The sequence below is a fragment of the Ovis canadensis genome, chromosome 14, assembly GCF_042477335.2.
Source record: "Ovis canadensis isolate MfBH-ARS-UI-01 breed Bighorn chromosome 14, ARS-UI_OviCan_v2, whole genome shotgun sequence".
Taxonomy (NCBI): Eukaryota; Metazoa; Chordata; class Mammalia; order Artiodactyla; family Bovidae; genus Ovis; species Ovis canadensis.
Genome location: NC_091258.1, coordinates 48,740,471 through 48,752,509, shown reverse-complemented (window position 1 = coordinate 48,752,509; position 12,039 = coordinate 48,740,471). Strand labels below are relative to the sequence as shown.

General features: G+C 37.8%; 1 protein-coding gene across 5 annotated transcripts in view; it reads right to left on the bottom strand.

Moving 5' to 3' along the window:
- NFATC3 (nuclear factor of activated T cells 3) overlaps window positions 1–12,039 on the bottom strand; it is a 93,747-nt gene that overhangs the window by 31,926 nt on the left and 49,782 nt on the right. For all 5 annotated transcript variants that reach the window (XM_069550152.1, XM_069550151.1, XM_069550155.1 and 2 more), the window contains exons 4-6: window positions 10,650–10,849; window positions 4,091–4,263; window positions 1,344–1,484 (exon numbers count right to left, since the gene is read on the bottom strand). In XM_069550152.1, coding sequence (XP_069406253.1) covers window positions 1,344–1,484; window positions 4,091–4,263; window positions 10,650–10,849 — 514 coding nt within the window. The remainder of the gene's footprint in view (window positions 1–1,343; window positions 1,485–4,090; window positions 4,264–10,649; window positions 10,850–12,039) is intronic.

Genomic DNA, 12,039 nt, shown 5'->3' with positions numbered 1-12,039 from the left:
ACTGCTAGCATGACTTCATCTGGTCTGTGAAGACTCAGTGAAATGCCTTCCAGACTGTGACTATCACTTTCTACTCCAACAACTAAGTATGAGCTACCCTTGTGCACAAATGCTATGCCTACTCAGAATTACAGCTCAGTTCAGCAATCATCTGCTGGGTCTCAACTTGCCAGGCACTTTGGGTCGCTGAAGAAAGAGACAGGATACCCTACCTTCTGTCTGTGGATGAAAGGCAAATATAAACAGTTCACTATAATGAGATGTGGTGGTTACAATAATTAATAAAGATGCGTTCTGGATGTACTAGGAACACAAATGTCAGGGTCCTTATAACCGAGTCTTGGCTACTGTAAACACTGTGCAATGAACATGGGAGTGTGTATGTTTTTTTGAGACAGTATGTCTATTTTCTCCAGATAAATACCCAGAAGTGGAACTGCTGGATCATATGGTAATTCTACTTTAAATTTTTTGAGGAACCTCCAAAATATTTTCTGTAGTGACTGCATCAGTTCACATTCCCACAAACAGTATACAGTTCCCTTTTGTTCACAGACTTGCCAGCACTTGTTTTTTCTAGCTTTTTTTTAAAGTAGCCATTCTAAGAGGTGTGAGGTGGTATCTATGGTTTTATGTTTTTCTTTTTTGGGGGGGGCTTTGCTGGTCTTCACTGTGGCATGTGGGATCTAGTTCCCTGACCAGGGAAAGAACCCGAGACTCCTGCACTGAGAGAATGGAGTCTTAGCCACTGGACTACCAGGGAAGTCCCTCTCTATGGTTTTGACTTGCATTTCACTGATGATTAACAATGTAGAGAAAGAATCTTCGTACCTGTTGGCTCTCTATGTTCTTCTTTGGAAAAATGTCTACTGGGATCTTCTGCTTATTTCTTAATTGGGATTGTCTAATTTTTTACTATTGAGCAGTATGAGCTCTTTATGTGCTTTGAGGATGTTTTCTCTCCTTCAGTAGGCTGCTTTCTCACTTTGTGGATAGTTTGTTTTGTTGTGCGGCTTTTTAAGTTTGATGTAGTCCGTTTTACTACTGCTGTTGCTGCTTTTGGTGTCAGATTCAAAAATTCACTGTCAAGACCTATGCCATGGCTTACTACCTAAGTTTTCTTCCAGTTTTACTGTTTCAAGTTTTACATTTAAGTCTTTAATCTATTTTGAGTTCATTTTTGTGTATGGTTTAAGAGAGTGGCCCAGTTCATCTATTTTATATACAGTAGTTTGTATCTTCTTATCTCAAACTCCTAATTTATCCCTTTTCTCTCCTATCCCCTTTGGTAACCATAAGTTTGTTTTCTATGTCTGTGTCAACTCAAATCTTTTATTATTTACCTTGTCCTTTTTCAAGAAAGATGATTTTGGATTCTGGAAGAAAATTAGATCCCGTAACAATCATTTCATGACCTCCATTTACAGAACAACTGTTGATACTGTACTTCTCAATATGCGGAAGTTCTTGGGCAGACCTCTGAGCTGTTTTTTTAAGAGTGGAGAAAAATAAATACTAGTTTACAGTCTTTCACATGTAAATGACAAATTCTAGCTATAAAAGAAGAAAATTCTGAGCTTTTATAAAAGGCAGGACAATAGTAACAATATCTACTAAATAACTATGCTATTTAGAAAACAAAATACTTATTAGTCATGTGATTTCTACATTATCATTAGACTGTGACTATAGAGAAACTAATAAAGAGAAATTAATCAATGCCCACAACTTATGTTGACTTCAACACATTTACCTCATCCACTTTTCTCTTTTTAGTTTAATACATATCTTCCCTACAATTTGCCTTTTAAAGTTGGCAAATTTAATATAAGAAGAAAACTAAGTCCAAAGATGCATAATTATATTACACACAATTAAAAGAAGACAAGTTTCTAAAGGACAAACACCAAGTAAACCTTTCATCAAGAAAATAGCCAGATCATCAAGACATCAGGATTACATTTTGGATGATCTTCTGAATAACTAAACAAAGTATACATGTAGACATTTCAACACAGAATTTTTAAAAATGAACATCAATATTTCTTAGTGTACTCTACCCTTCCTTCCCAGGATATGTGAACACAATTTGTCTTAAAGCCTATAAGTCCTTGGTGAAATCGTTTTCTGATATCAACTGATTTCAATTGTTGTATTTTCTGGAGATCCTATTTTTAGCCTTTCTTTTCTTTTTTTAAAAAATGCTTGAGTTTCAAGCTATACTTCTTTTGACTGCTTAGGTTCTCTAAGGGTTTATTCCCATCAAAGGACTCAATAACTACGTTTCTTTCTGGATTAAAATAAAGTGTGGACTATACTTTCTTCTTCATGTTTTGGAAACAGGTCTACTTTTAGTCCTACTACTTGGGTGGAAAATTGGTGGCTTTGAGGGTCAGCTGTGTTTTGTTTGGCCAAAACATTTTACGGAAATTTAAACAATTTGACTGCCTTTATGATGCATGCAGTCCCAGTTCACTATGTCTCTTCCAAGTATTTCATAGCAAGCCACAAAAGGTCTATGAACTGGGATCCTGGTCCCGTTCAAAGAGAATGTGTCATAGGGGATGGGTCTGGTTAGGATGAGCTACAACTTGGAAAGTACCAAGTACCAACCTAGATCTCAGAAAACATTTATGTCCCTATTTATGTTCTAAATGGCCCAACAGAGAAAGAGCATAAAAACAAGCACTGACCACCCTAGGGAGTAAGACTAATTATTTATAGTGGAAACTAACCATCACAAGTACACCTGCTGAACACATCAAACTGTATTCAGCAAATGGTATAGCCATAACAAAACATTATGCATGTGCTAAAAGTATTTTTGAATAATATTTAACAATATGAAAAAATGCCCATTATAAGTGAAAATACCAAATACTCTGTGTGTGCATGCGCGTGCACACACACACCCAAAAAAACCCAAAAAATGGTTAATAGTGACTATCTCAGAGAAGTGACATTACAAAAGATTTTAATGCTACTCTTTATACCATTCTGTGTTTTCTATATTCTCAACAGTCACACAGTAAGTTAATAAACTAAAAGAGAAAACAAAATAATTTTAGCATAAATTCATCTCAAAAACTCAAGCTACTCTATGAACTTAAAATTATTTAAATTATGTTGCTAAAAATTAGAGACTTATTATATACTTATATACTTAATACATTATACATTATACTTATACATTATATACTTAAATGGGCACTTGTCCGGCAGAGTAACAAAAACTGTGGCAACAAAAGCTGTTTCCAAGAAGAGGAATTAGCTGACTTCAAAATTTACTTTTCATTCTATACTTTTTTTTAGGTAAGAAGTGGATTTATTCAGATTCAGAGAGACGCACACTCCACAGATAGCATGGGCCACCACAGAGGGCAAATGCAGGGGCCTCACTCTATACTTTTATTCATTTTAAATTCTGTACCATATACCTGTATTATCTATTAAAAGTTAATACAAAAATTATGCCCTAAAGGATCTAAACCACAATCTCAGTATTTCAGTACTAACAGCTAACCTGCCTAAGGTCCACAGTTCTCAATCCACAGCTTGAGTAGATATTGGGTTCTAGGGCCTTTTTCAATTTCTTGGCCTTGAAAATCTGGGTAAATGATACTCACTTTCTCAAGCTGGTGTAAATAAATTTACGATTAAAAGCCAAAAGACTGTGAGTCCATAGTTAGGTGAAGTGTCAGCTCGTAAAGATAGGCATCTTCCAACATTTTAATAAAACAAAGGTGACCAAGTAATAGTGACACTTAGCGTCAGACTCATAGCTTCATGATTTAGTCCTCAGGTGTCATCAAGCCCCCTTCCTCATTTACAGGTAAGAAAACTGTAGTCAAGGGAATAATGTCTATAGCCACCCAGGCTACCTAGGGTCAGATTATAATGCAAAGCCATTTCCTAACTCCAAGATCAGTACTTACTCCCACTACACATGTAGTTTATTTCTATATAATAAAATCACACCAGCTATCCAGACCCTGGGTTTCAGTTTACTTTTGATCTCAACATAATAAATTAAACAGAAAATGACCTTTTATAAACAAAATTTAAAAAACAGCATCACAAGCTGACTTACAGCATTCAACAGGTATAGAAGCTGTTTGCAGAGAAAGGACTTTTCCATTGGGCTGTGGGATGTGTACACGAAACACAAGTCGAACTCTAGTATTCTTTCTGCCAATATCAGTTTCTCCTTTTCGAAGTTCTATATCTGAATTTCGGAGTTTCAAAATACCGGCACAGTCAATACTAGCGGAAAAAAATATACAAGTATTATTGGCTTACTGAAATTAGTGGTTCCAAAAAACTCAGCTAAACAGTTATTGTTAACTTGCCAGGCACAACCTAAAATCAGGTCAAAAAAGAAAGATATGACTGCTATTTTCTGCTATTTAAATTAGAATAGGATTAAAAATATTTTGCATGACAAATAATACTAAGTGTAGCAACTGACTGTAAAGAGGGCTGTCAATAATTCCTCCCCATGCTTGTATTCCCCACTCTTCCCATTAAGAGGTAGAGTAACGATGTCCCCTCTCCTTGATAGCAGGCCTTATGACACTTTCCTTTGACAAACAGAATGTGGCCAAGTGATGCTTTGTAAGTTACAAGTCTAGCCCTGAAGAAGCTCTGGAGCTTCCACTTTTGTTCTTTTGGAGCCCTGAGCCACAATGAAGAAGTCCAACTAGTATGCTGGAGAGAAAGGCCCAGATAATCCTCAACTACTCTGCACTACTCCAGCGGAGCTCCCAGCTGAAATCAGGTACACGAGTGATTCCAGCTAACACCACATGAATGGACCAGCTGAGTCCAGCCAACGAAAAGAATCATGAAAAATAATACACAGTTACTACTTTAAGCCACTAAATTTTGAGGTGGTTTGTTATAGAACTAGATAAGTGAAATATAAAGTGAAAGGCTCTAATTCTATACATATAACTTAGCCCAGAAAAGATTAATTTATAGGACCACAAATAAGTCATTAATAATATATTAAAACTTTTACATGTTTATTAATAAAAACAACTCATCAGGCTTGAACCAGTAAAGCTCAAGAAGAATTTGAAAAATATATTTTCACCTTCAGAAAGGAAAAGAAATTTCTAAAAAAATAATATTTTTGAAAATAAACATTTTTATTTATAAATAAACTGTATTTAGCTAATATTGAAAAACTGTACCTTAGCTCAAAACAGTACTGATCAAATTTTATCAAGGTAGTATTCATGCTAATATGCCAAATGAGTATTTGGTGGGAAATAGCAGAGATAATCCATTTTTATTGAGTTTCAAGGGAAGGTATTTTAGCAGAGAGTTAAGTTTCTAGCAGATGATGTGGAGTATCAGAAATGACCATCTTAAACTCTGACTAAGCAATGCGAAAAAAGAAAAAAGCAACCAAACCAACAAAACCTAAATTTATAGGAATGAAAGTGACTATTAATTTCTGCTTACAACACAATTATATTCTAGATCAGAATATAACATTGCCACATCCATATTCATCAAGTTCTAAATCAAGGAGGAGTTATGAGTAGGGTAAGGCAATGAATAACAGCATACTATATTTAAAGCATCTTGTTGAGTGGTTCTATGGTTTATGGGTTGAATATCAGTCTTAATTAAAGGATATTACCCATACAAGATAGATTAGGTTTGAAATGACCAAATTTATGGGAAAGCAGGCAGAAAAAAGGGGCTATTTCCCAATCTTCCCCCACACTACTGCTCTGAGAGAACAGTAGAGCTTTTTCTTTCTTTTGGCCGCATCACACAGGATACTAGATCCCTGACTAGGGATAAAACTGGCACACCCTGCAGTGGAAGTTGCTGTTCAGTCGCACAGTCGTATCAAACTGCGACACCATGGACTGCAGCACGCTAGGCTTCCCTGTCCTTCACCATTTCCCAGAGCTTGCTCAAACTCATGTCCACTGAGTTGGTGATGCCATCCAACCATCTCATCCTCTGTCGTCCCCTTCTCCTCTTGCCTTCAATCTTTCCCGGAATTAAGGTCTTTTCTAATAAGCTGGCTCTTCGCATCAGATGGCCAAAGTATTAGAACTTCAGCATTAGTCCTTCTAATGAATATTCAAGATTGATCTCCTTTAAAATGGACTGGTTTGATCTCCTTGCTGTCCAAGGGACTCTCAAGAGTCTTCTCCAACACCACAGTTCAAAATCATCAATTCTTTGGCACTCAGCCTTCTTTATGGTCCAACTCTCACATCCACATATGACTAATGGAAAAACCACAGCTCTGACTAGATGGACCTTTGTTGGCAATAATGTCTCTGCTTTTTAATATGCTGTCTAGGTTTGTCACAGTTTTTCTTCCAAGGAGCAAGGGTCTTTTAACTTCATGGCTGCAGTCACCATCTGCAGTGATACTGGAGACCAAGAAAAGAAAGTCTGTCACTGTTTCCGTTATTTCCCCATCTATTTGCCATGAAGTGATGGGACTGGACGCCATGAGCTCCATTTTTTAATGTTGAGTTTTAAGCTAACTTTTTCACTCTCCTCTTTCACTTTCATCAAGAGGTTCCTCAGTTTCTCTTCGCTTTCTGCCATAAGGGTGGTGTGTCATCTGTGTATCTGAGGTTATTGATATTTCTCCCAGCAATCTTGATTCCAGCCTGTGCTTCATCCAGCCCTGCATTTCGCATGATACACTCTGCATATAACTTAAATAAGCAGAGTGACAATATACAGCCTTGACACACTCCTTTCCCAATTTGGAACCAGTCTGTTGTTCCATGTCCTGTTCTAATTGTTGCTTCTTGACCTATATACAGGTTTCCCAGGAGGCAGGTAAGGTAGTCTGGTATTCCCATCTCTTTAAGAATGTTTCACAGTTTGTTATGACCCACACAGTCAAAGGCTTTGATTCCACTAGCTTTGTTCATAATGATGCTTCCTAAGGCCCACTTGACTTCACACTGCAGGATGTCTGGCTCTAGATACGTTATCACACCATGGGTCATTAAGATCTTTTGTGTATAGTTCTTCTGTGTATTCTTGCCATTTCTTCTTAATATCCTCTGCTTCTGTTAGGTCCATACTGTTTCTGTCCTTTATTGTTCCCATCTTTGCATGAAATGGTCCCTTGGTATCGCTAATTTTCTTGAAGAGATCTCTAGCCTTTCCCATTCTACTGTTTTCCTCTATTTCTTGCATTGTTCACTTAGGAGAGCTTTCTTATTTTTCCTTGCTATTCTTTGGAACTCTGGATTCAGATGGGTATACCTTTCCTTTTCACCTTTGCCTTTCACTTCTCTTCTTTTCTCAACTATTTGTCAGGCCTCCTCAGACAACCATTTTGCCTTTGTGCTTTTCTTTTTCTTGGGGATGGTTTTGATCACTGCTCCTATACAATGACATGAACCTCTGTCCACAGTTCTTCAGGCACTCTCTACCAGATCTAATCCATTGAATCTATTTGTCACTTCCACTGTATAATCATAAGGGATCTGATTTAGGTCATACTTGAATGGCTTAGTGGTTTTCCCTACTTTCTTCAATTTAAGTCTGAATTTGTTCCTTCTGATCTAGTCTAGGCAGGTAGAGTCTGTCACCTATGGTTGGGGAAGGGAACAAGAATCTTGACTACCACCTCTATTTCATGTTTGGATCCTACAGTTCTGATAATTTCACATTACTTGGTACATAAGGCTTTCTTAAATTCCTGAAAATCTGTCTTAGGAACTCATGTACTCTGTTTTCTTTAATTTATTGATTTATACATTATTAAAAAAAATGATTTGAGGCATTTTACAACATACAAATAACGTCAAGAAGAAAGAAATAGAAAAAAAATTTAAATAGAAGAAACAGGAAATAAATATATCCCAAATCTAATGTTATGTGAATTATTATAATTACTATAATTGAGCTAGATCATGAACTTCCAGGAAGCTGAGGCAAAAAACAATGATGATAAAGTTTTTGTAGGTCTCTCCTTGTCTGGTAAAGTCTACTGCTTAAAATATCCAGAGGAATGAATGGAAACATGGCCTGCAAACTGTCACCTAAGAAGCAATTTTATGAATTCTTAGAAAAAGATAGTTCAAAGTTGATTTTCAAATTCCCCTCTGCATCTGAATAATAGTATTTTCATGTGTTTTTGATGCTAAATGAGAAAGATCCTAGGGAATTCCCTGGTCATCCTGTGGTTAGAACTCTGTGCTTCCACTGCCAAGGACCTGGGTTTTATCCCTGGTTGGGGAACTAAGATCCCGTAAGTCTCATGGTGCAGCTAAAAAAATTTTTTTAAGTAAGATCCAAGAGTAAAAGGGAGGAAGGGAGGAAGCCTTCTTGCATTCTCATTAGAGACTGGCCACCTTACCTTATTTGAAAATGGGTCAAATAGGATGCCTGGAAACAGAGTCAACAAAAAGAGTTTTGCTCATGTACCTGAATAAGGATCAGCTGAGAATACAAAGTTCTTTTTATATACCGCAGAATACAAAAACATAAGAGTAGAGACTATCAGCTAACAGTGCCCCAGCCATGAAAAAACTCCTATTTTACCTATGTAGTGACTTAGTAGGACTGAGTTCTCAAGTACTATTGACTTGAACAAAGCAGGCAAAGATAAGGTTTTATTTAAATCTATATTGTCTTTTCTGCTAGTAAGTAGATAAAAAGCAATTCTTATTTTATAATTGTACAGTTATATTATAAATTACCATGTCTTCAGGGGTATATTCAATTAAATAAAAATATAAATTTAAAAGAGGAGAGCCTGAGACTGAAATCTGATTTTAATAGGACTATTTTTCCAATAGCCTGGGACAGATATCAATGCCATCTTAAGAAAGACCTATATTATAGTTTGAAACAATTTCTCTAAAAAAGTCACTGTAAGTTTCACATACCTGGTTGTGGCAAAGTAATAGTTGCCTACTAAATATCCTTTTTCTGTTTTTCTTAGTAACAGACCCATATCTTTTTAGGGGTGGCAATGTACTCAGGTTAAAACAAAACAAAACATATCCAGGTCTTCCCTATCAAGGATGATCAATGAGATGCAATAAAAGTGTTGGGTAAGTTTCTGGGAAAAGCTCTTTAAAGAGGCCTGACTCAGATGAAAATTCTCTCCCACCCTTCCTCCTACCCCTTGTTTCTATTCCTTCTAGGATTACAGTTATGATGGTAAGAGCTCCAGCCGCCACTGTGGATCATGAGATAATCTTGAGGATGAAAACTACACCCTAAAAATAGCAAAGAAAAAACAGAAGGAGCTTGGGGCCCCAATGACTTATGGAGCCACTATGCCAGCCCTAAAATGCCTGTCTGTATATTTCTTTTGCAGAAAGAAAAATTAAACCTCTTGCTGTTTAAGCCACTGCGCTTCAGGTTTCTATTACAGGTACTATACATTCTTAACTAATCCACTTGAACAAAACTCTATTGCATTCTCATCCAGAATTTGGCAAAATCTCATTTTATTTGGATATGGATAAAATGGGACATCTGAAAGCAGTCAAAAGTTTTTTTTAAGGAAACTTATCAATCACAATTGTACTGCAATTATTTACTGCCAGCACGCCACTCCAGTACTCTTGCCTGGAAAATCCCATGGACGGAGGAGCCTGGTAGGCTGCAGTCCATGGGGTCTCGAAGAGTTGGACACGACTGAGCAACTTCACTTTGACTTTTCACTTTCATGCATTGGAGAAGGAAATGGCAACCCATTCCAGTGTTCTTGCCTAGAGAATCCCAGGGATGGGGGAGCCTGGTGGGCTGCCGTCTATGGGGTCGCACAGGGTTGGACACGACTGAAGCGACTTAGCAGCAGCAGCTATGAAATTTAAAGACACTTACTCCTTGGAAGGAAAGTTATGACCAACCTAGATAGCTATTCAAAAGCAGAGACATTACTTTGTCAACTAAGGTCCATCTAGTCAAGGCTATGGTTTTTCTGTTAGTCAGGTATGGATGTGAAAGTTGGACTATAAAGAAAGCTGAGAGCTGAAGAACTGATGTTTTTGAACTCTGGTGTTGGGGAGAAAACTCTTCAAAGTCCTTTGGACTGCAAGGAGATCCAACTAGTCCATCCTTAAGGAGATCAGTCCTGGGTGTTCATTGGAAGGACTGATGTTGAAGCTGAAACTCCAATACTTTGGCCACCTGATGTGAAGAGCTGACTCATCTGAAAAGACCCTGATGCTGGGAGGGATTGAGGGCAGGAGAAGGGGACGACAGAGGATGAGATGTTGGATGGCATCACCAACTCAATGGACATGGGTTTGGGTAAACTCCTGCAGTTGGTGATGGACAGGGAGGCCTGGTGTGCTGTGGCTCATGGGGTCTCAAAGAGTTGGACACGACTGAGCGACTGAAATGACTAGACTGTGGGCTACTGAAAAAAGTTCACATATTTGTGTCTCTATCAACTAGCATGATGCTTGGCTGGTAAATACATGGTCATAGACTTTTGCTGAATTGAATTTTCTTTATGGAAATATGATACCAACCTTAGCAAACATACTCTATTTATAAAATGTTATTCAGTTAATTCAGAATAGTGACTATTTTATTTTTGTGCCATAAATATAAAAATAAATATATTTTCTTCTGAAAATTATTTCAGGAAAAGAAAAAACAGTCCATTTCAGGATGTTTCAAGATACCTGGCTGACATATTGTTTTCAGGAAGAAGTGGAATTTCCAGAACCTTTGTGCTGGCAATTATTATCTCTTGGCTTGCAGTAGCAACTGTCTTCCCAGTGATTCGATGCACCTGGTAAAATGCATGAGGCCGTAAATATCGGTCGTCTGCTGTTCCAATAAACATCTGTAGATTTATTGGCTTTTCACTGTAGCCCAGGAGCTAATTTGGAAAAGCAAACACAGAAAAATAACAACTTGTTATCCATGCATTTTACAGTAAGTTTACGACAGTAAGTCTTATATCATATACTATTGATACATAAAATGTTATCTCAACAGTCAAAACAATAGGTGAACAACCCTCTAAACTACAGAAATATTTTAAGAGTTATAAAATGCTGGGATATATTACAAAGGGATGAGGGGGTTTCAGGGGATTAAAAGTTACATCAACCTAAATTCTGAAAAGCCTTGATAAAGAGCTATGTAGAATATAAAAGAAATGTTGATTCTGTGCTCTAGGCAACATTAACCATCCAGATCGGACTTAAACATCAGCGTATGTGGGAAGGTCCCCTATCAGGCTATTAAAATCAGAGACACTTTTAGTAGAAATGACCTAAAAAGTCCTTTTCCATGTTTCCAACTTAAGAATTTCAACTGACTTTAAAAGCTAGGCTACTTGACTTTCTTTGGTACTCTTCGGCTATTGCCTGGGTTAAAGAGCTACACAGGACGAAGAAGGGTGATGGCCAGGAGGTACTGGAGGTAAAAATCGTGACCACAGGAAAAGAAACAGCCTAAAGCACTCAGGGTGACTCCTGTGTTCAGTCTGATGGCTGAGTAACACCCACTGGACCTGCCGTTGTGCAGACAGCAACTATGTGTGCTATGCTGTGCTGAGTCACTCAGTCGTGTCCGACTCTTTGCAACCCCACGGACTGTAGCCCACCAGGCACCTCTGTCCATGAGGATTCTCCAGGCAAGAATACTGGAGAGGATTGCCATGCCCTCCTCCAGGGGATCTTCGCAACCCAGGGGTCGAACCCAGGTCTCCCACATTGCAGGCAGATTCTTTACCTTCTGAGCCACCAGAGAAGCCCAACAGCAACTATACAGTGCAACAAATATAAAGAATGACTTTGAAAGGAAGGAAAGTTCAAAGTAAAGATACTAGAAACAAACTGGCACATGTAAAAAGAAAATAAGGGAAGGTGTTTTTCCTGTTTTTAAGGCTTTAATCTGAGGGAAAGCCGCAGTCCATGCTTTAACAGTATGGCTGAAACTACCAAAGAAATCTGCCGTCTGAAGGGCTTGAAGAAACAAGGACAGAGCCTGTCATAACCTCTGGAAAGTACAGGCAAATCCCAGAAAAGAGAGCCAGAGAGGGGGTGCTCCAAGTTACACACA